The sequence below is a fragment of the Myodes glareolus genome, chromosome 4 (assembly GCF_982192425.1).
Source record: "Myodes glareolus chromosome 4, mMyoGla1.1, whole genome shotgun sequence".
Taxonomy (NCBI): Eukaryota; Metazoa; Chordata; class Mammalia; order Rodentia; family Cricetidae; genus Myodes; species Myodes glareolus.
This window is the reverse complement of record NC_142029.1, coordinates 74,575,403-74,600,547: the sequence shown is the minus strand read 5'-3', so window position 1 is coordinate 74,600,547 and position 25,145 is coordinate 74,575,403. Positions and strand designations below refer to the sequence as shown.

The 25,145-nt window shown below is 49.3% G+C and overlaps 1 protein-coding gene across 1 annotated transcript; it reads right to left on the bottom strand.

The window, feature by feature from the left end:
• Positions 1-559: 559 nt before the first annotated feature.
• Bace1 (beta-secretase 1) lies at positions 560-24,751 on the bottom strand. Its single transcript, XM_048416901.3, has 9 exons — positions 24,017-24,751; positions 9,727-9,815; positions 7,661-7,877; positions 6,384-6,521; positions 5,380-5,514; positions 4,110-4,211; positions 3,508-3,657; positions 3,099-3,270; positions 560-2,492 (listed from the first exon to the last, which is right to left on the bottom strand). The coding sequence occupies exons 1-9, from the start codon at positions 24,275-24,277 to the stop codon at positions 2,251-2,253; spliced, it is 1,506 nt and encodes a 501-aa protein (XP_048272858.1). The 5' UTR covers positions 24,278-24,751; the 3' UTR covers positions 560-2,250.
• Between the last annotated feature and the right edge of the window lie 394 nt (positions 24,752-25,145).

Genomic DNA, 25,145 nt, shown 5'->3' with positions numbered 1-25,145 from the left:
ATATTTTGCATCCCTGTTCCCCATTACCTCTGCCCACTGGGCCTCGATGGTACCATACTTGTAGACCAGTGGCAAAAGCCCCACATGCCATGTGGAGATAGGCCAGTAATTTTCCAGGAGACTTTAAAAATAGAGCTGTATAATACATATTTTTACAAGCAAGAAGCTGTTGTCAAGATTTTTTTTCGGTTTTACACATCATAGTTCATAGATTATACAAAGGAATTAATCATCAAAAGAAAAATAAATGCAATTTTCCCCTTAAAAAAAATAGAACACCAGCTACTAGGGTAAATAACAACTAGGTTGAGTGCCCCCCCCCCCCCCGGGAAAAGATGGGAAAAAGCCAGTTTTTCCCAGCATGGGTAGAAATTATAAAGCAGGATGTGGCATTTTCATTTCATGGTAGTGATTCTGGAAGCTTATTTACACTGTAGGTTCTGAGCTGGCAGTGGACAGTCTCCACTCTTCCTGGCAGTCCTTGTGGTTGTGGGGTGTTCCCACTCAGCCAGAGCAGCACCAGTGCGAGGGGAATGAAGAGGACCCAGCTAAAAAACTGTTACTTGGTATTCTTAGTTTATTGGTTTATGGCTTGTGGGCAGCTGGCTGGGGCCAGCAACACCAGAGGCCCTGCGTGTATCTCCCTTTCCCCCATCAGCTAATTCCATGCTTGGCAGGTCCCCTACCTGAAAGCAGTGTATAGAGCATATAGGGATAGGATACAGTGGGTGTCCCAGGAAAATTCAACTCTTCCCACTAACACTGGTTTCATGTCTGTTGTGTTAGAACTCACAGGGAAGAAATGAGTTTGGCCCCTACTACCTAGCCCAAGAACCAGCCTGGGTACCCATGTACTATTGGGAGGGGCAGCAGAGAGCAGAACAGAAGACTGCTCTATCAGGAAAGGCGGAGAAGGAGGTAAGGAAGCCCTGAGGCCGCCATCCTTTCTCCAGGCAGCCTAGATACTGAAGGCAATGACACAGAGCCAGAAAGCCCTCTATTTCTTACATTCATGGTTTAATACTAGCCAATGTGTGATGATGCCTTAGCCAAATAAATAGAGTGGCCACTGGAGAGGACAAGAAAATAATGAACTCACTCAGTATTCCACAAAGATCCCACCACTTTGTACCACTGGGCAAGAAAAGTAAAATAAAAATAAAATCCAGGCAGAAGCAAAGACATCAGCCCTATACCTGCTGAATGAATCTTCAGGATTCTGCCTTTGTGGAGCAGATAGGAGAACTGTTCCTGTCTGTTCCTTTTAGCACCTCGTTTGGAGTGAACCTATGCTGGGAAGACAACCCCCAGCCCTGCAGTATTCTAACTGTTGTCCCATAGGGCACCTGTGGGGTTGGGACATTTGGATGTCACTTAGCATGTAGAAGCAGGTAAAGACAGATGGAATTAACCAGGAATCCATCTGTCCAGTGGAGCTTTCTCATGAGCGCTGTTTCTTGAAGAGTTTTGAGCAGAGCTCTTTGGCCAATCAGCCCTTTTCCCCATCTCAGTTCAGTTCAGGCTGCAACCACAGACACATCGGAGAATAACACCTCTTTCAGTCAGGATGGGCTTCTGTCTTGGAGATGAGTTTAAACTTGGGACTAAAAAGTGGTTATATTTCTGCCTTTGCTAGCTTTGCTACCAACTCCTTCCTCTGTCTCTGTCCTGTCTCTCCTCATCTTGACTGCCCCCAGGAGTACAAACATTGCATCACATTGGTTTTTGTTTAACTCAAGAAGCAGTCTTTGCACCAGTGTAGGCTTGATTCTGCAGTCCCTAAACTGACAAACTGCATTTTCTTCTGCTGCTTCAGCCAGCAAGGAAATGAGATTGACCCTTTCTCTCCCAGGGTACCACAGGGACACATGCCGGGTAGCCTGGGCATGACACCAGTACTTCTATAAGGACAGAAAGAATACTTTGGGTTGGATAATCTGAAGGATGCTGGGCAGAGGGTCAGGGCTGAAGCTTCAAGCAGCAGAATCTCCAACTCAAGTTTGAGGTGACTAAAGGTATTCCTGCCGCCAGAATGCTGCTTTCTTCCCTCTTCTGTTTCCTACAGGTGTAAGCCCTGTAACCCACCTTGCCAGCTTTCCATTTTCTTTCAAAGCAGAAGCATTTGGCAGGTAGGTTAGGGTCCTGAGGTGCTCTGGCCACAGGTGCCATCTGTATATCCAACTTGTGTGACCAAAGAGAACCACCCAGATGTGGTCCAGGGGAATCTCTGTCATCTGCCCACAGGCCTCCTTATTTCAGCAGGGAGATGTCATCAGCAAAGTCATCATGCTGATGGCGCAGGCAGCGTAGGCAGCGCCACTGACATACCATGAGGCAGAGTGGCAACATGAAGAGGGCGCAGATAGCAGCCATGACATAGGCTATGGTCATAAGCGTTGACTCATCTGTCTGTGGAATGTTGTAGCCACAGTCTTCCATGTCTGGTGTAACAAAAGGACCTTCCACTGCTGCTGTCCTGAACTCATCGTGCACTGGAGAAAAAGTGGAGATGAACCAGTAGCTCTTAATGTCATAGAGCAGTTTGACAAGGACCCCTTGGGATCCACCCAAGTGAGTCTGTGCAGAGCCCTTCCTAGAAATAGTGAGCAGTGCCGGGTGTGTGTGTGTGTGTGTGTGTGTGTGTGTGTGTGTGTGTGTGTATGAGATTCTGTTTCTCCTTCCAGAACCTTGGAAACTGCAGGGCTTCCTCATTTTCCCTTCCAATAGAAGTGATACCAAAAAGTCAACAGGTCTGAGTTGACCAAAATCCAGCCCCTTACACACATAGCCGACTTACCTGTTTCCATGAAAGCCCAATCACAAAGCCCTGCCAACTTTCCGTGGCAGCATTCAACCTCACTGTGGGCAGCCAGCTACCCTTCAGCTAGGGTTTCCAAGTACCTGTAAAGCTCTGGCTGTTAGTGCTTTCCCTATCAGGCAGGGTTCACCAGAGCAAGCCTCGGCCCTAGCTTTCACACAGTTGACTAGCCAGAGGCAACTATTACTACCTTCAAACAGAAAGGGACCTGGGTATCCTAGCTGCTGTCAGGGACAACATGACCAGACTGACCACACACCCTCCTCACTGGTGCTCTCACCGTGGCAAGCACTGACAGCAAAGCCAATTCGCTTCTGGGCGCGATCAAAGACCACATAGAAGCCTTCCATGATGACAGCTCCCATAACAGTGCCTGTAGATGATTGTGAGATGGCGAACTTGTAACAGTCGTCTTGGGATGTGGCCACATCTTCCACAGGCCTCAGGTATTGCTAGGGATAAATGGCCACAGGGTGAGAGCATGTCTCCTTATGGATAAAATAAGGATAAATCCCACCTTTTTCTGTCTCCTAGCCATCTGCACTTAGCTCTTCCTCAAGCCCTAGGATTTTCCAAGATCCCATTACCACTAGACATTCATTTTGCCTTTCAAGTTGTAGGAAGCCATATCTGTTTACTCTACACACTCTGTCTTCTTGGCACCCCACTGCCTTAGCTTGGGGACATACCTGAGGAAGAATGGTGATGCGGAAGGACTGATTGGTGACCTCACCCATGAGGTAAAGTGAGATGACTGGGAAAATGTTCCAAGGGGTAGTGCCTGCTTGCCAGCACACCAGCTGCTCCCCTAGCCAAAAGCCATCCGGGAACTTCTCAGTCTATTGACAAGAGAAGAATGTGAGGAGTCAGCCTGTCTCACCACCTCTTGTGTTCATAATTGCAGTGACAGTACCAACCACTCTATGCTTTTCTAGGGGAATTTCTACAGTGGTAAAGGTAAACTAGACTAGGGATCGGGAGAAGAAAGTGGGACACTGGGCTCATAAATTTGGAAGGTCTGCTGAGCTTAGCAGTTCACACTGCCTGTGGGCTCAGAATTTGGAAGGTCAAGGCATGAAGATGTCAAGTTCAAGGCCAACCCGCATCCCATTCATGATCCTGTCTCAAAAAGAGGAGGAAAGGGAGAACGAAGAAAACGAAAGGTACCAGCTGAACCAATAGACCACCAGTTTCTAAGTGCGAGTGGAGGGACCTATAGACATCTTTGGCGCTTGCTGAGGAGTGTGACTGTCACTGACTTCTGACATCATTGTGTCCTTACTGCACTGACCGAGGAGGCTGCCTTGATGGACTTGACTGCAGCTTCAAACACTTTCTTAGGCAAACGAAGGTTGGTGGTGCCACTGTCCACGATGCTCTTGTCATAGTTGTACTGGGAAGGAGAACAAAGGGTCAGAAGAGCTTTCTGAGGAGGAATTGGGAGGGGTGAATCTGAAAGCTAGGAGTCTTGCTATGGTTGGCATCTCAGTTTTGCATACCTCCTTGGGCAAGTTACTTAACCTCCATGTACCTGTTTCCTTGTCTCTAAATTGAAGATAATAACAGTACCTACCTCAAAGGTTTATCATAAGGATTAACTAAATCAACACGCTGAAAGCACTAAGTAGTTCCTAGCAGATCCCAAGCACTTGGTGAATATTGACTTCATTACCTTGTGTGGGTAGGTGTTCTCCAAAACTAAACAGAATGTGTTTATAACTTCCTCTAGTACTTTTATGTAGTTAGTCTCATTTAACATACATAGTAATGTTGTTAAGGTTGGCTCACCATGCATGAAGCCCTGGGTTTGAGCCCTAGTACTGCATGGTGGTTTATACCTATAGAGCACTTGAGTCAGAGATAGGGGACCAGGAGTTTAAGGTCATCTTTAGCTACATAGCAAGTCTGAGGCCAGCATGTGCTGCATGAGACCCTACCTCAAAAAGTCAGAAAAATGGGCCATTGAAAGCAGGTAAGGATGCCTGCTACCAAACCTGATGACCTGAGTTCAATCCTAGGAAGACCCATATGGTGGGAGAGCGGGTTACTGAAAATTGTCCTCTAACCTCCACACACAAGCTGTGGCACATGTGCCCCTGCCCCCCAAATATTTTAAAAAGAATCTAGAGAATGCTACCCCAAATGCTGGCATTTGGAGTATATGAAGCATAGGCACTAACACTTTGTTGGTTTTTTTTTTAATTTTATTTTTAACCTCTGCTTCATAGTCAAGGAGACTGACACCCAGGAGTTAGGAGCCTAAAGGCACTTAGTAACAAACAGCAGGGCTAGAGTCAGAGCTGTCCTACCGTAAGGGAGGCCATGACAGGCAGTGACCAGAGTGACTAGAACTAGTTCCATGGTTTCATTCCTGTACTGTAAGCTACTTGGTCTAGGCTCTGACTGCTCTACCAGGCCCTGCCCCTTCACCTCAGGGATTGCTGTGTTCTAAGCTTTTGACTTGGTCCAGTCCTGACAGGTCCCTCTCCTCCCAACCTTTTGACTCTTACGTTGTGGGGCTAAGCCCTTTCCTCTCCCTTGAAACCCCTTCCGTTTTTTACCTCCTTGCAGTCCATTTTCAGATCTTGACCATTGATCTCCACGCGTACAATGATTACTTCATAATACCACTCCCGCCTGATGGGTGTGTACCAAAGACTGCCCGTGTAAAGCGAGTGGTCAATACCGCCAATGATCTAAGAGAAAAAAAGGTGGACACCTATGTCCTAGCACAGGAGAGTGGGTCACCCAAAACCGAGATCAGCCATTTCTCAGGATGCCAGGATTCTCTCCACATCACCCTTTCTTTCTTCCTTTCTAATCCCATCATGCCCTGTACATGGTAATTTTTAGTTTAAGTGGGTTCAGGATTATTTGTATCAAAATCCCATAGTCCTTGACAGAGTTACTTAAACCTAAGATAGCACAATAAATGTGGAATGGATTGATTATATGCTGCTTTCTTAAGTTTTATTTTCTTTGCTTGTTGGAGAATCACTCATTTCTGTCCTGATTAATAAATGGGCTTGAACTGAGTCTGGTGGCATACACCTGTAATTCAGCACTTAGAAATTGGAAGGAGGGGGATGCTGCAAATCTTTGGCCAGCCTGGTCTACACAGTGAGCTCTGGGCCAGCTGAGCTACAGGCATTATCTCTCTTTTTTTAAAAAATATTTATTTATTTACTTATTATGTATACAATATTCTCTCTGTGTGTATGCCTGCAGGCCAGAAGAGGGCGCCAGATCTCATTACAGATGGTTGTGAGCCACCATGTGGTTGCTGGGAATTAAACTCAGGACCTTTGGAAGAACAGGCAGTATCTCTTAACAAGCTCAAACTCCTTGCATACCTGACTATCAGACAACAATCCTAACAGATCTGAATTTTGTTTCCTTTGAAACGTACCTAACCACTGTCCATGAGTGATTCAGTTCCTTTCAAGAAAAGCAGGGAAGAGACAACTGGGAGAAGGAAGGGGGGGAAGTAAGATGGAATATAAAGGGGTTTCTTGATCCTAGCCCTGAGGGAGAGGACACAGGGCTCCTCTGAGGACCTACTCACCATGCTGCCTCCCACTGAGGCCAATGCCTCAGTCTGGTTGAGGGGAAAGCCAGCGCCACAGAGCTGCAGGGAAAATACATTGGGAATGTGGGTCTGCTTCACCAGTGAGTCAAAGAAGGGCTCCAGGGAGTCGTCAGGCTGTGGCAGAAAGACATAGGAGTAAATCCTTTTGCAGCAGCCTAACAGACAGAGGTCAGCTTCCTGCCTATACTCAGGGACAAAGTCAAAACTTAGGGATATTCCTCAGGAAAGATCAACTGGAGGTGCTGAGATCTGGCTGAGCAAGGGTAAGAGACATCGCAGTGCAAATAGACAAGTGCTAGCCATAGCAATTTTCATCCGTCCCCACATGGTTAACAGTTTCATATTTGGAGGTATCCTCCTGTACCTATCATGGCTGCTTCCATGACAGTCCCACCCCCTGCCTTGTTTTCAGCCCTGTAGACAAACTGTTCCTCTTCCTTTATGGCAATGTGTGTAAGTGTGCACATACATGTAGAGACCAAAGGACAACCTTGAACATTGTTCCTCAGAATCTGCGTACCTGTTAAAGATATGTATTGTGTGTGCACTGGTATGTGCATCACAGCATGGATGTGAAGATGAGAAGACAATGGGCAGGAATCAGTTTGCTCCTTCTGCCATATGGTTCTCAGGCTTGGTGGTAAGGGTTCTTACCCACCAAGCCACCTCACCAGCCCTGACTTGTTTTATTTTAAAATGTATTGTTTTTATGGCTAGGGATATTTTGCCTGCCTTGTATGCCTATGCACCATGCATGTGCTTAGAGCCTGTGGAGGCCAGAAGAAAGCATTGGATCCCCTGGAATTGGAGTTACAGGTGGTTGTGAGCTGCCATGTGGGTTCTAGAAATCAAATCTGAGTCCCTTGGAAGAGCAGCAAGTGCTCTTAGCGATTGAACTCTCTCTCCAGCTGCATCCTATATTGGTTTCTAAGGTAGGGTCTCTCATTGGCTGGGAACTTGTCTAGTAGGCTACGTTAAATGGCCAGCAAGCCCCAGGATTTATTGACTCCTCCTTCACAGAGTTGGGATTACAAGCATGCACTATTATATCCAGTTACTTTGAAAATGTTGGTTGTGGGATTAAGCTCGGGTTCTTACGACTGCTAGCTAAGCACGATACTCACTAAGCCATCTCTCCAGTCCCGTGTTTACCCTTTCAGTTCTTTCTTCCCCCTTCTCTCGACTCCTTCCTTGTGTGGCATGCAGTGAACAGTGTACAGGCAACAGTGTATAGGTCCAGGCGTGGTTCTCACCCTGGCAATCTCAGCATAGGCCAGCCCTAGGATGCCCTCCCAGTTGGAACCATTGATGAAGAACTTGTCCGATTCAGTGATGGCAGCGATGTTGGCACGCACAGTGACGTTGGGGCCATGAGGGATGCTCACCAGGTCAGTGCCCAGCTCCCCCTCCCACTTGCCCTGGGTGTAGGGCACATACACACCCTTTCGGAGATCTCGGTATGTACTGGACCTGTAAAAAGGCAGAGATCTGTGTCTGCAAAGCTACAACAATAGGTATGTGTCATCAGATATATTCCCAAATGTCCCCTTACCCCACCCACAGCATTCTAGAATCTGCTCAACAGAACAGCCCTAGACATATCACCCGGAACAGATAAGGCAAGCTGTAGCTGGGGCTTGTTCTCCTGTCTCCATAGTTGATATTGTTGGAGACCTGAAGCTCAGGCCTATGAAGAACAAAATGAGCTTTGTGCATTGTGCCTGCGGCTGCTACAAAGGCAACTATTGGACATCTCCCCCACCCTAGTTCCAACATACTCCCAGAGAAAAGGAACCATTGACTCTCTTGCTGCCTCGGAGCCCCGTGGTACCATCTGCACCATGGAGAAAGAACCAGGCAGTATGACTGGAAGCCATGTAACAACTTCTAGAGAAATCTGAACAAGCATCCCAGCAGAGCAGGCAAGTGTTGGACACCGCAAGAGGACTTGTGCTCATTGCTGTGGGATGCCTCACCTGTATTTAACCACATTGCTAACCAGGGCTGGGCGGTGATGGAATTGGATGAAGACCTGAAATGAACTGTCCTTCCATTGGGCTTTCCCACACTACTTCCCCAACTGTGTTCTTAGGGAAAAAGGAAACAGAACAGCAGTTTGTACTTTCCTACAGGTCCATGGTGAGGCTGTAAGAGTGCAGCGGCCACACCTTTCTCACGTCGTCACACAGACATGTTTCAGGCACCAGATGTCTCCAGGCCTCCCACATCACTCTTCACTGTCTCTTTTACCTTGTACCACTGTAGCCTACCTGCCTCCACCAGCTGGTAGCACTGAGGATGGCACCAGAAGAGGCGATTCAGTGGGGGCCATGAAAGATTCTGTACTTTGTATTTTTTGGCTTCTTAAAACTCATAGAGCAAGTTTTGCCTATGTGGTATATGTGTGCATATATTTGCCTATATGCGCACGAGTGTGCACAGATGAATAGGGATGTCTTCTGTTGCTCTCCATTTTATTTTTTGAGACAGGATCTCTCTCTGAGCCTGAAGTTGGCTGTTTCAGTGAGGCTGGCCAGAACGGTCCCAGATCTGCCCATCTCAGCCTGCCAATGCCTCAGTTACAGGCATGCACAGTCTTGCGTGGCTTTTATGTGAGTGCTAGAGACTTGAATGCAACCCTCTTGCTTTCACAGTAAGTTCTTAGTCATGTGCCATCTCCCCAGCCCCTTTGTGGCTTATTTTCTGATAGTTGCTATATAGCCTACATCAGTCTCAGCAATCCTCCAAATGCTGGGATTACTGGTATGTACCATCATGCCCAGCTCTTTTACATGCTTAAATCATGCATAACTACCCACAGTGGCCTTGGATGAGAACATGGTGAAAGACACTAACCACTGTAACCTGTTTGGCCTTCTAAACTGTAAGCTTAACCCTCTTTTTTTGTTTGTTTTTTTGAAACAGGGTTTCTCTGTGTAGCCCTGGCTGTCCTGGAACTCACTTTGTAGACCAGACTGGCCTTGAACTCACAGAAATCCACCTGCCTCTGCCTTGAGAGCTGGGATAAAAGGCACACACTACTGTGCCTTGCCATCCTAGCTTTCTTGCCTGTCCATACAGAGAATGAGATGGTTCCTATTCTGCTCTGGGAGCCTAGAGGCTGCTCCCTCCTTCCCATCCCATGGGAACTGCCCCATGTCAGCACGGGAGCACTCTCAACCCACCCTCTCACACACTATGTCTTTTTTCCAGGCCCCAGCTCCCTCCTTTTGCTTTCCTAGTAGGAAGAAAGGCTGTTGTTCTTACACCTTCTCACTCCTTGGAAGATCTCCCACTCCCATCCCTCACCAGGACTTACAGCTGCCTCTGGTAGTAGCGATGCAGGAAAGGGTGTGGGGCAGCCCCCACTGCAAAGTTACTACTGCCCGTGTCCACCAAGATGTTGAGCTGTCAGAGAAAGGGAAGAAAAGAGACATTGTAGACAGGTGACTCTCGACGCACTGGCCTGTGGACCTACTGGAACTTTGCATAGAAGACTAACCAGGCTGATACCCCTGGAACTAAAGCCACACAGACGGAATTTGGGGATCCTACCGAGCCTCAGAGACTCTACTTGCTTCTGTCTGTGTAATGCTTGTGTCCCCTGTGTCATATGAGCTACACTTTCTACAGCAGTGGCCTCTGCTGTAGTTGATCCACTTCATCTGCAGCTCACCCCTTCCCTCCCCCTGGCTCCTCTGGTACAAGAGGAGCTATTCTAGGAGCTGGCACTCGCATGGAAAGATTGGGGGTTGGTGGGTGGCACATTGGCCCCCTGATGTGTGGGATCCCATGCCCCATAGTGTGGCTTCCCCTTTGTCTGAGGTACTTAAGCTTGTATGTGCCATTGTCAGAGAAAATGAGGATCCAGGAGTCCCATGGCTAAGGGCAGGTGGACAGGTGTCTCTGTGTTCCTTGCTGTGCAGCTCCTTCTCCTGGCATGTTGTCTATCCTGTCGCCTGCTCTTCTCCTTGTAACTGGGTCCTCTTAGTGAATGGAATGATATTCTTTTTCTTTTTAAAGAGGCTTGAACCATTCTCCTTAATGTGTAAAAAACCAAAGAGAGTATTAAAACTGATGAAAAATCCAAATAAACTCTGTATCTTCATTTGTTTTTAGTTACTCATGCTCATCTCTGTGGCTTAACTAAATAATAAAATAAAAAGTTCTTAACAGCTTCTATTTGGTCACCTTAGTAAGGATTGTTTATGGGTTTGGGGTTTTTGTTTGTTTGCGGATTTCTTTTATTGTTTTTTCCAACTTGGAGGTAGCTTCTAGCTCAAACTGGTTGAAGTCACTAACCCCTTCACCTGGACATAGAAAAATATCCAGTAAGTGACTTTTTGATATTCCAGAGCCAAACCCCCTGCCTACAGATCATGTCAATGTGTGCATCCTTTGAAGAGTCACGAAGTTTACGCATGTGCAAACCACCCATCACCTTTCCTCACCTCCAGTCACTTTCCGCCATGGCTTGTCCTAGCTTTCCATCAGGGTGGCACAATGCTTACAAGCAACTTAAGAGGGAAGCTGTGAAAACTTACTTTGGGTTCCTGGTTTCTCTCTTTTTTTAACAGCAAGTCTCCTGTTACTAAGCTTGGCTCTTGAACTCACCACATAGCTGAGAGTGATTTTGACTTCATTCTTCCTCTGCCTCCCGAGTGCTGAGATTACAAACCTGTGCCACCATGCTCGGCTCAGGGTTTCAAGTGCTTCAGTCTATGGTCATAGGCCACATTGCTTTGGGTTTTGCCAACATAGTACATCATGTGAAACCTGTTCATCTGACAGCAGCCAAGAAGCAAAGAAAGAAGAAGGAGCCGGAGTTCTGGTATCTCCTGGAGTGTACCCCCAGTTACCTTACTACAAGCACCAGCTGAAAACACATAGGCCTTTGCCGAACCATTTAGATCCAAGCTGTAGCAACCCTTATTCTTTACAACACAAACACCCCTTGACCTTATCCTATCTAGAGGCAAATTTTAGTCTGAGGGTTCCCCATCTACCCATTTAGGCACCTCACAAATAAATTATCTTTGTAAAACTAGTTAGTGCCATGACTGGCAGAGTCTGGAGTGCATAGCAGGCCTGTTATGGTAAGGTGCTGATGGCCTGATCCCTCCCTCAGCCACACCAGACCGTTGTTTATGTGTCTGCTATATCCTAGGAGCAGAGAAAAGGCAGGGCCCTGTCCTCAGGAAAAAGCCTGCAGTCTGTCAGTGGAATCTGACTTCCCTAAGTCAGTACCTCTGCTTCTCCATAACCTCAGGGCCTTCACTTCCTTTCTCAGTGAACTCAACAGAGCTCTGACATACTCACCTTGACCAGGTCATCTTGCTCCTCTGAGCTTGTTTTGTCCTGTCTGCCAGGACCAAGCCCAGCGACTCCATGATCAGCAAGCAGAACCTGTGACTGCGCTGACTGCTTCAGTGCCCAGTTTGGTTTCCTGACCTCCCCAAAGGCTCCTCTATACTGGTGACCAACCTTCAGACCCTGCCTCAGACCTCCTCCCCAGCTCCCACTACTGGCTAGGTCCCCGTTTTCCTCCCTGCTTAACCCCCCCCCCCCCCCCCCCCCCGCTCCATGCCTCTCCCTGGTCTCTGGGCAGCCACCAGTTAACAGCGGCTGTGCTTTCAAAGAAAATCAATAGAGCCAGGAGGCTCCGCACGTCAGATTTCAACCAACTGGGTTAATGGTTAAAAGGCTTCACCCCTTCCGAAGACCCCTTTGCCTACCTTTAGGGCTTAGCTCCCAGCACTACCACCAGGTACCAGTCCTCTCATTGCCTTCCCTCCCAAGCTCAGTCTTTCATCTGAGGAAGGTCTCTCTCAGGCAAATAGAGCTAAGTTCAAGAAAGAACAACCTTCCTCACTTTTGATCTCATACATGCCATATTCCAGGGCTTCAGACTCCTATTGCTCTCCACAACAAGTCGGGAAACCAGAAGAAGCCACAGACTCCTTCTGTAGCAAGTCTGGCTGTTCCTCCCATGCACGTGGTCCTACTGCTGCTGAGAAGTGATTTCTAGGCCTGTCTTTCAACAGCTCTAACTGAGCCCCCTGGGCAGCTCTTAGCACCCTCTCCCCTTCATCTAGGTGTCAGCCTGGGGCAGAGGAACTGCCAAACAAGACAGTTGGGGGGGGGGAAGCAGCTGAGGAGGCCTCATCTCCTACCTCCCAGGCCTAGGGCCCACCTAGTCTTTCTCAGCTCACTACTCTAGCCCCCCAGGGCCTGAGACTGCCCCAGTCACTGCTGTCAGGCCCCCCAGTTTTTATCTGGGCTGGGGAGACAACCTCCTCCTTGCTCCTTCGCTGGGCACCTACTCCAGACATGATCTCCTTTTCCTCAGGCAAATTCAACCATCCTGTCTGAATTCTTCCCACTGGCCTTTACAAATGCTGAGTCCCTTCATTAAAAACAACACACACCCTCCCAAATCTCACACCGCCTCCAGCTACCCTCTCTTCACAACCTAAGCTCTCAGCCAAGCTGTCTGCATTTTCTTCACCTCCCACTCTTCCTCAACCCATTCTAAAACTGGGTTTGCCTCTATCCCGCCACTATCAAACAGCACTCACTACAGTCAGCAGTGATTTCACAGGAACGGATACAGGAGAGATCTTTCACATTATACCCCAGGTCACCTCTCAGGTCCTCTCTTGTATCCCTGAGAGACCCCTCTCCCTCACAGGCTCACACAACCAGCTTGGCTTTGACTCCCCCCCACCCCAGTACTATTTCCCATAAGCACCTCTAAGCAGGGATGGCCAAGGCTGACCTCAAACTGGCCCTCTTCTGTGTTCCCTGTATTAGTAAGTGGTGGCACTGTGCAATCTTTTCTGTAAGGGCATCCACCCGAGACTCTTCAAATGCCTCCTGTGTATCTGTCCCTAGTGCTCCCAGTCACCATCCTTCAAAGAGCATCTCTGTCTCTCTTCCCATCTCCTCCTTTGGCCCAGCTAGCATCATCTCACCCTGGGATATCACAGGACTCCTCCTCAGACTCAAGTTATATATCATATATAATGTCATATGCACAGTATGTGTGCATGTGTATGTACCATGTGTGCACAGGATAATAAAGAAGTCAGAATAGGATGTCAGATTTCCTTGAACTGTTGTTACAGATGGTTGTGAGCCATCATGTGAATACTTGGAACTGAACCCTCTTTACAAGCGCGGTCTGTGCTCTTAGCTCTTAAATCACTGAACCATCACTCCGGCCCCAACTCTCAACTATCTTGACAAGTCTGCTATGGACTTCACCATTCTGTCTCCTGAGTAGGCTTCCCAAGGTTAAGGTGACTAAGTTGCCCTCCTAAGAGGGCAGGTTCCTCTTGCTGTTAAAATGTTTAGCTTGCTAACTTCCTTCAGGGCATTTTCAACCCACCCTGCCTGCATACTCAGCCTCAGGCAAGTGGCCAAGCCCCACCACACCTCACTGGCTCCTCCCTGGGTCATCCTCTTCTGACCTTCATCTTTAAGCCTCAGAATAAGCACGACTTAGTTGGGGAGGAAGATATAACCGTAACCACGTGCTTCCTTACCACCTGCCTGTCACCTCCCTATGTCCAAGAATTTTTAAATCCACAGTGTAGCCCTAGTTGGGTATCCTGGTGCCTGGCCCTGGCAATAGGTCTTTCTTTTCTGTTTTTTTGTTTTTGTTTTTTGAGACAGATTTCTTCGTGTAGCCTTGTCTGTCCTGGAACTTGCTTTGTAGATCAGACTGGCCTCGAACTCACAGAGATCCACCTGCCTCTGCCTCCCAATGCTGGGATTAAAAGCCTGCACCACCACTGCCAGGCAATAGGTGTTTCTTGAAAAACTGGTTTTTTGGATGGTGGGGGAGAAAGTCCCCCAGAGGGGCCCACCAGAAGCTGTTTAGTTTTATGATCTGCCTTCCTTTCTTTGACTTGGACGTGAGAGGCTGTGTTCAGGCCACCTGTTATTGTAGCCTTCTCCTTCCTTGTCCGCCTTCCAACCCAGGAGATAGAGCTTGGGGTCAGGATTAGGTCAGAGCCAATCACTTAACAAACAAATGTGCTCCTGGGGGCCTCTGAGAGAAGGTGGCTTCTAGGGAAGAGCTAACAAGCCCCACAGGGAGAGGCACACCTGCCCAGGTTCACGCTGCTGTGTTCAGCAGTAGATCTCAGTTGATGCAGGAAACGTGAGGCTGGCAAATTTAAAGTGGGCTCTGAGTTCCTCCATTCCCATAGGACTTACCCCCACAGACAGGGATAGCTCAGAACTTTCTGGATGAAAGGAGCCTTCCAGAGCCTCTATCTCATGGCCTGGAGAGATGGGTTGTTTCTTACTTTTAAATAATACTAGATTATTAAGAATTGTCAATGTAGGCTAGTGGTTAGCTCTGGGCTAGAGCACTTGCCTAACATGTAGAAGGGCCCAGGCTCTATCCTCAGTATAACAAAAGAATAAAACAAACCTCTCCTGCCCCATAAGTTTTCCTGGCAGCCTAGCCCAGGCTCTGCAGCCTTTGCAAGCCTCTAGGGCAGAGGTTCTCCCTCCAAATCTTCCTTCCAAAGAAGACATCTGTTTCCTTTGGTGTACACCTCCGAGCTGAGAGTTTGTGAGAACAAACCTTTGGTGTAATGCTAACATGGGGGGAGGCTTTCTTCCATTTTGAAGAGAAGGAAACAGACCCAGAGAGTGTGAGCCATGTGGCCATCTTACAAACAAGCCACAAAGCCAGTACCAGCCTCCGCTGGCTCTAACCTTTCATCTTCTTGATTTTCTGGTCCCTCCCGCCTGGAGAGAAAGTGTGTGGTAGAGGGTTACACTGACAATTCTGTACAAGTCTTTGTGTGATTCCCTCACGGTGACTCTGGGCTTGGCCAGTGGGGCATCGGCAAAGGCCCATGGACGCTGATGAGGCTCTCGCACATGGTCTTAGTACCCTAGCCAGTGAGTCTGTGTGGCAGCCCAAGTCTTGCCTCCTTAAGGACATCGTGAGCCACAAACCTAGCAGGTAGGAACAATTCCGCCTCTAGGTGACTTGCAGCTGTATATAGCCATATGAATGAATTCAAACAGGGGGACCTCAAGGCCACCTATAGAGTCCTGAGAAATGACTTGCATTTTAAGTCACAGTCACTTGGCGGTGGTTCATTGCCCAGTGTTAGGCAACCTATCTGAATGAAATCCTGGGACCCTTGACACTGAGGGCTACTGACTAACCCCGGGTCACTCCCCAGGAGCTTCTCTTGCCACTCTCCTCTTCCTCACTGTGGTTCTTGTGACGTCTGTGATGATCTAGCCTGGCTTCCTTTCCTTAGCCTGTTCTCTGGCAGTGTGGTGTACCTGACACCTGTTCAATTTTCAAGTCATGGTCAAATATCCTATCTCTCAAGGGTTCTGCCAGACGGCGCTCCTCTTCTTGCAGGTCCTCAGCACCACCTGGCTTCTCTGGTTATCACTTCCACTTAATCATCGACTCGCTGCCTGCCTATCCAAGACGCTCCTAGGAATGGAGCGGCTACTGTTGCCTAACTATTCCCTGACCCCAGCAAGTGTTCACGCTGCTTTGTTTTATTTTTTTGAGACAGGGTCTTTCTCTGCAGAAAAGGCAAGGCTGGAAGGAACCTCTATGTAGTCCAGAATGGCCTCAGACTCCTCCTGCTTCTGTCCACACATGCTAGAGTTACAAGCATGCACCACCATACCTGGCTGACTTCTCTAGTGAGTCTCATTTTCTGAAGTCGGTTCCCTAAGACCCTCTAGATGACAGGTGTTATTCTCAAACTCAGGGCCTTAGCAGATCAGTGCATGGCCATGACAACTACAGCTCACCATACCCGTGCACAGAGCCGTAATCTCCTTGGGGGGCTCTGTGTTTCTTAGAGCAGCCACGGCTGCTCCAGGCCTGCTTGCTCTCAGCTCTTGCTAAATAAATAGATTCATCAACTCCCTTGAGTAGACACATGTCCAAACCCAAGAAAAGGGACAAGGAAGGGCACAAGAAGCCTGAGGTTAGCAGCTAAAAATGGCTTCTGGCCAACAGCTCACTCCTGCCTCAGACTGCCCTGTACCCGCGTCCTGCTCAGCTCCCTTCTGCTTTAGCAGAGCAGCTGACACACAGACTTCTTACTCCAGTTAAGCCTCTGCTTTCTTTGCTCTCCAGGCAGCAGCTGGTTGGTACCTGGGATCAAGCAGAGCTTACCCCAGCTCAGGCCAGCTTTCGTTGTTTTTGGTTTGTCTGTGGAACAGCCCTGGCCATCCTGGAACTCTGTAGACCAGGCTGGCCTCAAACTCACAGAGATCCACCTGCCTCTGCCTCCCAAGTGCTGGGATTAAAGGTGTGTGCCACCACCGCCCGACTTGACGTGATGGCTTTGAAACTTTACTCTGGTGCTTGGGGCAGAACCCAAGGCCTCTATCAGAGCTACATCCCCAGCCCTGTGCTGGTTCCTGAAGCCTCTTTTGTACCTTCATTCTCTGTAGAGCTCACCTGGAAAGCCCTTCCACATAGCAGCTCTTAGCTACCTGATTCTCTCAGACAGTGAATCCTTCCTCTGGCTTAAGCTCAATTTCTGGTCCTTGAGTCATGCTCACCTACTGCGGGAAGCTAGGAGTCACCTCCTCTGTTCCCTGGCAAAATCTCCATAGGACCTGAAAAGGAATTAGTGGTGGGGGACACTGACCATAAGGGGACACCCCAGCAAAAAAAAACAGTCATCCTGTCCACAGTGGGGTTCCAGTGGACAGTGGCAAGGTCAACCACAGGTGACAGAAGTCCCCTCCTGGAGGTCTGAGAGCCTAGGAGCCTCTACTCGCTGGGTCAAAATGCTCTTGAGACTAATGACAGCACCCTTCCTCAGAACACCCGCCTCCCCCACCTAAGAACCAGCAGGAAACAGTTTACCCACATCAGAGGATGCCTTCCACCCTCTGGGTTCTCCTGCTAGAATGTCACTCTGGACCGCAGACTACGGCTTGGCTTTTGCTCAGTCACCCCTGAGAGAGGGTGTACAGCAGAGAGAGACTTGAGTCATGGGGGTGTCTCCGAGAGAGCTCTTCTGGATTTCAGCTACAATTTTCTCCTTTGCTTTTTACTGGAAATGTCTGGAAATGCTCAGAGGACATCTTTCTCCACACTCTCCTCTCCCAAATGAATCTATCTTTCTTTAGCCAGGAGGGCCGAGGAGCGCCTGTAGCCCAGCCCAGGAAGGCCGCCGTTTCTGATGCTTTTCTACACCTTCCTTGTCTACACCTAACATTCCTCCTGTTCCCCCTCCGTGTCTACACCTAATATTCCTCCCTTTCCCCCTCCGCGTCTACACCTCATATTCCTCCTGTTCCCCCTCCCCCCGTGTCTACACCTAATATTTCTCCTTTTTCCCTTCAGTGTCTACACCTAATATTCCTCCTTTTTCCCTTCCGTGTCTACACCTAATATTCCTCCTTTAATCGTCGCCCTCTTTTCTCACTACTCTCTCAAAGAACAAGGTCATTTAGTGACTCTGTGGGGTGACTTTCAAGTCTACCTGTTGAGTCCCAGCTCCCACCAGTTTCCAGATGCCCAGGGCCAGCTGTCGCCAGGTTCACCCATAAGGACGGCTCCCCACCATCTCCAAGTCCGTCAGCATGCTCAAGACTAAGGTGGAAATTACCCGAGCACTGGTCCTTGGACTTGAGCTCCAGGTCTGTTCCTCTAGCTGGGCACGGTCACAAAACCCTCTTACTCTCTGTTAGCCCCAGTTTCCTTAGCTCCCAAACGTGCAGACTCATACCTAGGCCTCATCCTTAAGCCAGAAAAGTAACTATGGAAGCCAGGCACAGTGACCCCACCTATATCAATCCCAGGAGGGGAGGCTGAGGCAAGAGGATTATTGCAAATTCCAGGTCAGCCTGGGCAGTATAGCGAGTTCTAGTACAGCCTGGGGTACAAGTGTAAGACTCTGTCTCAACAGGTTCCCCTGGCCCCAAAAAGGAAAGAAAATTACTATGTATGGAACTTGGTAAACCGTATCAGGTTTTAAGAGCTTGCCCCTTTGCCGTTCGCCTGTACAAACAAGCTATGAGGTTAGGGAAAAGGGACCAAGACCTTCCCTTGCCGTTCCTCTCAGCCCTTGACTCACAGGGACAGAACAGGGCTGGCTCAATTGCACTGTGACTGCTGGCATCCTGAGACCTTCCCTCCTTTCTCCCCTCACTGCCACCTCCCTCGCTAGGCCCTGGTCTCCAAACCAGATGCTCGTCTCTCACAGTACCCTATCCAAGCCCTCCTCCACACTAAAGTTGTTTTCCTGGAAGCAAAATTAGACACCACCATCCCTCTCTCACAGGCCTATGAGGTCTGCCAGCTGCTTCCAGCACGAGGCCCCCATTCCACACAGCCCCACAGCATCCTTACAACTCCGGGCTTCTCACCACAGCTTGTGCACTTCTTCCTGAAGCGTTCCCTCCCACCTCTTTATAGAGCCGAGCAGCGAGCCTCTACCCTATCCAGAGTAGTTACTTGGCTCAGTGCGGTTCCTAGACTCACTGTTCTTGGATGCCACTGGTGTTTCGACATTTGTGTTTCACACCCAATTGTAAGCTCTCCTCGACAGGGGCTCAATAAATATCTATTATCCTGAATTGACTGTCACCAAATTATTCCTCTGAGTTAGAGGTCAACGATGCTCATCCTAGCACAGTGAGATACATCTTTTCTTTTTTTTAAAGTGAAAATGAGGCAGGATAGGAAACGCGGTAAATTAATGAGGTGTGGTCCATGCCTGGGATCTCAGGTTCTCAAACACTCTACTGCCTGACTTAGCTCTGTAACCCCCACTCTCCTTTGTAAAAAGTATGTATCTCTCTCAGTAGTACTGTTCATATAGCTGCATTAAAACATTTTCCTGGGGGCTGGGGAGATGGCTCAGTGGTTAAGAGCACTGATTGCTCTTCCAGAGGACCTGGGTTCAATTCCCAGCCACCACATGGCAGCTCAAAACTGCCTGTAATTCTACTACTTCCAGGAGACCCAACACTCATGGCAAAACACCAACGTACATAAAAAATAAAATAAAATATAAATATAAAAATTTTATTAAAAAAAACATTTTCCTTCCATGCTGCTGAGAATAGCTATATTTTCACTTCTGATCCTCCTGCCTCCACCTCCCAAGTGCTGGGTGCACTAGTGTGCCCCACCCCTGTATATGTTTAAAACTTTTCTTAATAATAAACCCCAGTTTTGGATTGAGGATGCAACTCATCTGGCAGAGTGTTTTATCTAGCATGAGTGAATCCCTGGGTTTGACCCCAGCATCCTCTGAGCCAGGTCTCTGGGTATAAACTTATAAGCCTAGCAGAGAGGGGGAAGCAAGAGGAGCAGAAATTCAAGATCATCCTTATCTGTATAATGAGCTTGAAGCCAGCTTAAGCTACATCAGCTGATCGCGGGGTCGAACCCAGGACCTCACACATGCTAGCGCGCACTGTGCAACTAAACTGTATTCCTAGCCCACCCCCCACCCTCACTTTCCTTCCTTCCTTTTTTTTTGACAGGGTCTTGCCAAATTATCCAAACTGCCTTGAACTCACTTTGCAGGCCAGGTTAAGTTTTGAACTTGTGATCCTGCCGCCCTAGGATCTGAGGAACGGAGATTGTAGACCTGAGTCACCAGGTCCAGTTAATAGTTCTAGTTAAGTGTCTTGTAGTTCACTTATTCATTCACAGAGCAGATCTCTGAGCTGGAGATTATCATACAACTTTGAATTTATGAGCTTTTGGACTGGTGAGATGACTCAGTGGCTGAAGGCGCTTGCAGCCAAGACTGACGAGCTGAGTCTGGCCCGGAACCCACATGGTGGAGCTGGCTCTTACAAGTTGTCCTCTGACCTCCGCATGCAGGTTGTTGTACGTGTACACACATACACTAAATAAACAATAAATAAATGACAAGACGATGGACTTCAAGTTGTGTGGTGCTGGGGTGTGAACACAGGGTCACGGGCATGCTAGGCTAGTGAGCTACCACTGAGCCGCATCCCTAGTCCCAAGAGCTTGAAGCTTGATGAAGGAAACAAAAATAGTTAGAGCACACTAAACAATGGTCAGGGAGACAGCACAGAGAGGGAAGCTCTCGGCAGACTAGTCAAGACAACAGTATTGTGGGAGGAACAAGGAGCAAGGCAAGGTTTCAGCTGACCAATGACTTAACCTGCACAGCCCTATTTCTTCTTCTGGGAGCTGTGAATAACATAGAGTTTATATATATATATTGCAGAAACAAAGAACAAATAAACAACAAAAAAGAATAATGCTGGTATCGCTCTTAATTCCAGCGTTCGGGAGGCAGGTGCAGATGGATCTTAGATGGATCTTCGTGAGGTCAGCATTTTGGGGGTCAGTGTGTTTCTACATAGTAAATTCAGGTCAGCTGGGACTGCAGAGTGAGGTCCTGTCTCAAAAACGAGCAAAGCAACATACCAAAGTAAGAAGCTGGGTGTGGTGGCAGACACTTCGTGTCTCACCGCTCTGAAGGCTTCAGAGCTGGGGCAGAAGACTCATGGGTTGTGCCTAGCCAGGGCTGCGTAGCAAGGTGGGAGACATGCAGCAAGGCAAACAGCCCAAGATAAGCAAACTGGATAGAAACCAAACCAAACCAAACCCCCAAAACATGCATATTTCAAACCACGTCCTCCTGCCTCCATCCTATTCCACCAACAGTCTTGTTTCTTTCAACATGCCACGTCAGAATCACGAAGTCATCCCTGATGCCTTCTTCACCCTTCACATGATGTCATAAGCCCTGACATTCCTGGCCTCCTCTCTCTCATCACAGCCTCATGTTGTCTTCTCCAGAGCACGTATACCTGAACTGTTGTGAGCTTCCTGCCTCCCGTAGCTCTATATTCCATTCTCGCTAAAATTCAGACATCTGTTTGCTTGCTTTATATCATTTTCCACTACAGATGATTTCAATTTTCCCCTCAGAGCTGAAGTCCAAACCAGATAGCTTGACATTTAAGGCTTTTTGACATTTTGGCTCAGTTTTATTTACCTAAACTGATCTGGTCTCAGCAGAACCCTGTAATACCAACTAGCTTGGCTTTCCCTTGTCTCCTGAACAAACACGCATAAGCTCAAACACACAGCTCACTCTCTCATTTATCTCTCGTCCCTCGTAGTCTGTGGGCCAGAGTGGGAAGCAGGCAAGAAGCAATCACAGTGTGTCGGGAGAGGTGCCAGCTCCTGACTGGGAACGGCCTCACTCCTTCCCCTCCTCCAGGACCACACTCGGCAGGCACCTACTCCGTGAAGTACCTTGAGGCAACTCTACCTTCAGCATCCATCTTTGTACCTCCATACGTCAGTGCCTCCCAAGCTTAAGACACCCAGAAATTTTGCCTCTAAGGGTCTAGGGTGGGGTCGTGAGAGTTTCCACCTTTAACAGGTTCTAAAGACAAGGATGTACAGACCATCCCTTCCACCAAGGCTATGAATGAGCAGGAAGGAGTACTTATATTTCACTTCCTTTCCTCAGAAGGTGTATCTTCCATCTCTTTGTAGACCAGACCCCCAAGCATATAGAAAGCACCCCTTCAAATTCCACATTTCCTTGTCCACAGAACTCTACCCTCCTCACTCTCATTTCGGGCTTCTGATAGCCTGATCGGGTAAGAAGAGTGCTCATTCTTCCCACAGGCTGCCGAGGGGAGGAGCAAAATAGTCGCAGAGCAGATGCTAGCTGGACTAGGGACTGGGGCAGAGCCACGTGCAACCACACAGTGCCTCAACTCAGGGTTCTTGGGCCACCTCCAGTCTCCCTGCTACGGCTTCTAGTCAGGGGCACCTCCAGTCTCCCTGCTACGGTTTCTAGTCAGGGGCAGGGAGGTACTGACCAGGTCCAGCCCATTACTCTCTGCCAAGGGCTGTGTAGGAGCACCTACACATCTCACGGGACCAGGGAAATACAGCCACTGGTCGCGCAGTTCCAAACGTAGTAGTTGGCCCAGATTTTATGCCTCATTGCTTGGTACAGGAGAGGCAGAGGTGGCTGGGCCAGTTAAGGAGAAGGAGGTAATGTTTATTGGAGGTCACTCAACCCAGTGCTTTCTTCTAGGCGGCTCCGCTAAGTGGTTTCATTTAATCCTCACAATTATCTTGCAAAGGAGATCTCATTTCCCACATTTTAAAGACAAGGCAATAGTCAATGAGAGGTTATATAAGTTGCCTAAGGCCACACAGCGATGAAAAGACAAAGCCTTGGGTGGTAGGCAGAGACCAGGTTCCTCCCCGCCTGACCATAAAGTCCTTACTGGTTGTAGCACAGACACGTGCATTTGCACAACACTAGAGTCCCAGGCCTCCACACGTCCCCTTCCCTGACTGTTGCCTTCTGTTGGCTCAGACTGAATTCTAGCTCTGGCTTAGCTTCTATACTCAAACTCTGTGCTACTTCTGGGAAGTTATGATACACAGCAACGAGGAGGGGTGATGGAGGGGAGGGGGAGAGAGACCAGAACTGCAGAACACTCAAAGCAAGTCTGAGTGTCGTGGACCCAATAAGGCTGGCTCCTGTCATGTAACAAGAAAGTAGGTGTTTGTGGTTCTCCCATATCCGACTGTCTGAGTTAAAGGAAGTATGATGTCTCTTCCCTGACCCCCCCCCCCCCCAACTCCCACCTTTCCACACCCTCCAGGGACTGGAGCCACTGAGGGTAGCTCAGAGAGACACACAGGATCAGATTCAAGGTGACACCTAGAAACGTACACAGAATCACACTGCCACCAGTACCCAGACTCGCCCACAGAGGAGGCAGATGCACTCAGAGGTCAGCCAGGAACCCCACATGGAGAGTAGCTGTCTCAAGCCCACACTCCCAATAGGCACAGAGAGAGGACACAACCTCCACCAGCCACCTTGGAGGTACCTTGGCAACTGGGAAAAACTGGGATAGTGGAAAGTGTTTCCTCCATGGCTGCTTTCCCCTCCACCCCAGAGCCCTTCTCTCGCAGGAGAGTTCTGGCTTCTTTACGAGGTTATCATTCCTCAGACTCGTTCAGTTCCCCTCTGGCCATGTTCTGAGGCACCGGTGGGGGAGGGGCTGGAGTGCAGAGAATGAGGAGGAAGGGACGGGGGAAGCCAGAGTCTACCGGGACTAGGAGGCACCGCTCTCACTTTGCTGGCTTGTGGCAGCCGGGTCTAGGAGTTAGGAGCTGATTTATCCAACTGGTGCCAGGATTCTTGGGTTCTCAGAAGATGGCGGTGGGGGTCTTAGATTTCCCCCAGAACACCAGAGAAGGGGAGAGCTGGGTGATGGGATATGAGAGACTCCAGCTTGGCCAGAGCCAGAGGGGTGCTGACACCTGTTAGTGTCCCTGTGCCTGGCTCTTCCCCAGAGTCAGGTGCTACCATTGAAGGATTTTTCTTATGGGGAAGGTTGGAGCAGCGAGAGGAGGGGAGTCAGCCCTGGGACTGGGATGCCAGTGAAAGGAGTTGGGAAAGGGGAAAGACTACTCCTACATGACCCTGGAGGAACAGCTTGGGAAAGGGCCTGTCCTGAGGCACCCATCTTAGCAGGGCAGCCTGCTGCATCCCTACCCTGTCACCCCTCTATCATGCAGGGAGGAGGGCTGCAAGGCCTGACCACCTTACCGTCTGTGGGGGGCTGCCCACGGTCATCTCCACATAGTAGCCCTGGCCGGACTTGCCCCTCAGGTTATCCACCATCTCCACAAAGCTGCCTCTCCGGCCAGGCTCCTCGGATTCCTCGTCTGTCTCCCGAGGCAGTCTCAGGCCCAGGGGTGGCCCTGCCAGGCCGCTGCGAAGGGGCAGCCGGATGCCGAGATGGGTGCCCTGGGCAGGTAGCATTCCCGAGCCCATCCATAGCAGGAGCCAGCGCAACGCCAGGGCCATGGTGAGCCCGGGCCTTGTGGCTCCGGTTGGCGACGGTTCCTGTTGCCTACCCCTATGTCTGGGTGGTGGTGGCTTCTCTCTCTCAGGAAAGCGGCCTTGGAGGCATCAGGACTGTATTGCCCGCAGGCCCCTCACTCAGATCCCGGTCCAGACGGCGGGGAACGGGCAGGAGAAATCCGCAGCGCACCAGAGGAGAGAACCGTAGCTTACTACATCTGGACTGCGGCCGCCAGCTTCAGCGGGGAGCTCGGGCCCCTCGGGGGGCTGGGAGCGGCGGGCATGGCGATTTGAGCCCGCAGCTTTCAGGGTCTTCCAGGCGGGGTCTGCAGCGAGAGGATGGACAGGGTCTCCCGGCTCCTGCGGCCGCGTCAGCTGCTCAGGCCACAATAATCCAGCTCCCGGTTCCGAGCACCCAGGAAGGCTGGGGAGGCGGAAAGACTTGTGGCGGTGGCTGTCAAAGCCAAAGGGTTTTTGCTTTTCCCTGGGATCGCTGGGAAGTGTAGTCTTCCCATGGCAGACAGCCCAGCTTCCGGGGCTGAGAGGGGTCTGGGATGCCCTCTGCCGAGATGGAGTTCACTCTGCAGGATCCTGGTGGGAGCGCGTTCCCAAAGCGCTGGCAGAGCAAGAAGAAACCAGTATTACACCTTTCATCTGCTAGTCCTTCTTTAATTATTTTATTTATTAATTCATTCATTCATTCTTTTATTTCCTTCCCTCCCTCCCTCCCTACTTCCTCCCTTCCTTCCTTCCTTCCTTCTTTCCTTTTTTTTTTTTTTTTTTTTTTTTTTTTTTTTTTTTTTTTTGGATACAGGGTCCTGTAAACACACCATTCAGTGCAGGCTAGCTCTGACTTTGGTGCAATCCTCCT

What these genes read in the sequence shown, in the direction of transcription:
- Bace1 (XM_048416901.3), bottom strand. Translation starts at nt 24,277, where the DNA reads ATGGCCCTGGCGTTGCGCTGGCTCCTGCTATGGATGGGCTCGGGAATG. An exon ending in CCTATGCTGAGATTGCCAGG is followed by an intron (nt 6,522 to 7,660) that starts GTGAGAACCACG and finishes TTTCTGCCACAG; the next exon opens with CCTGACGACTCCCTGGAGCC. An exon ending in GCATCACCATTCTTCCTCAG is followed by an intron (nt 3,271 to 3,507) that starts GTATGTCCCCAA and finishes ATTTATCCCTAG; the next exon opens with CAATACCTGAGGCCTGTGGA.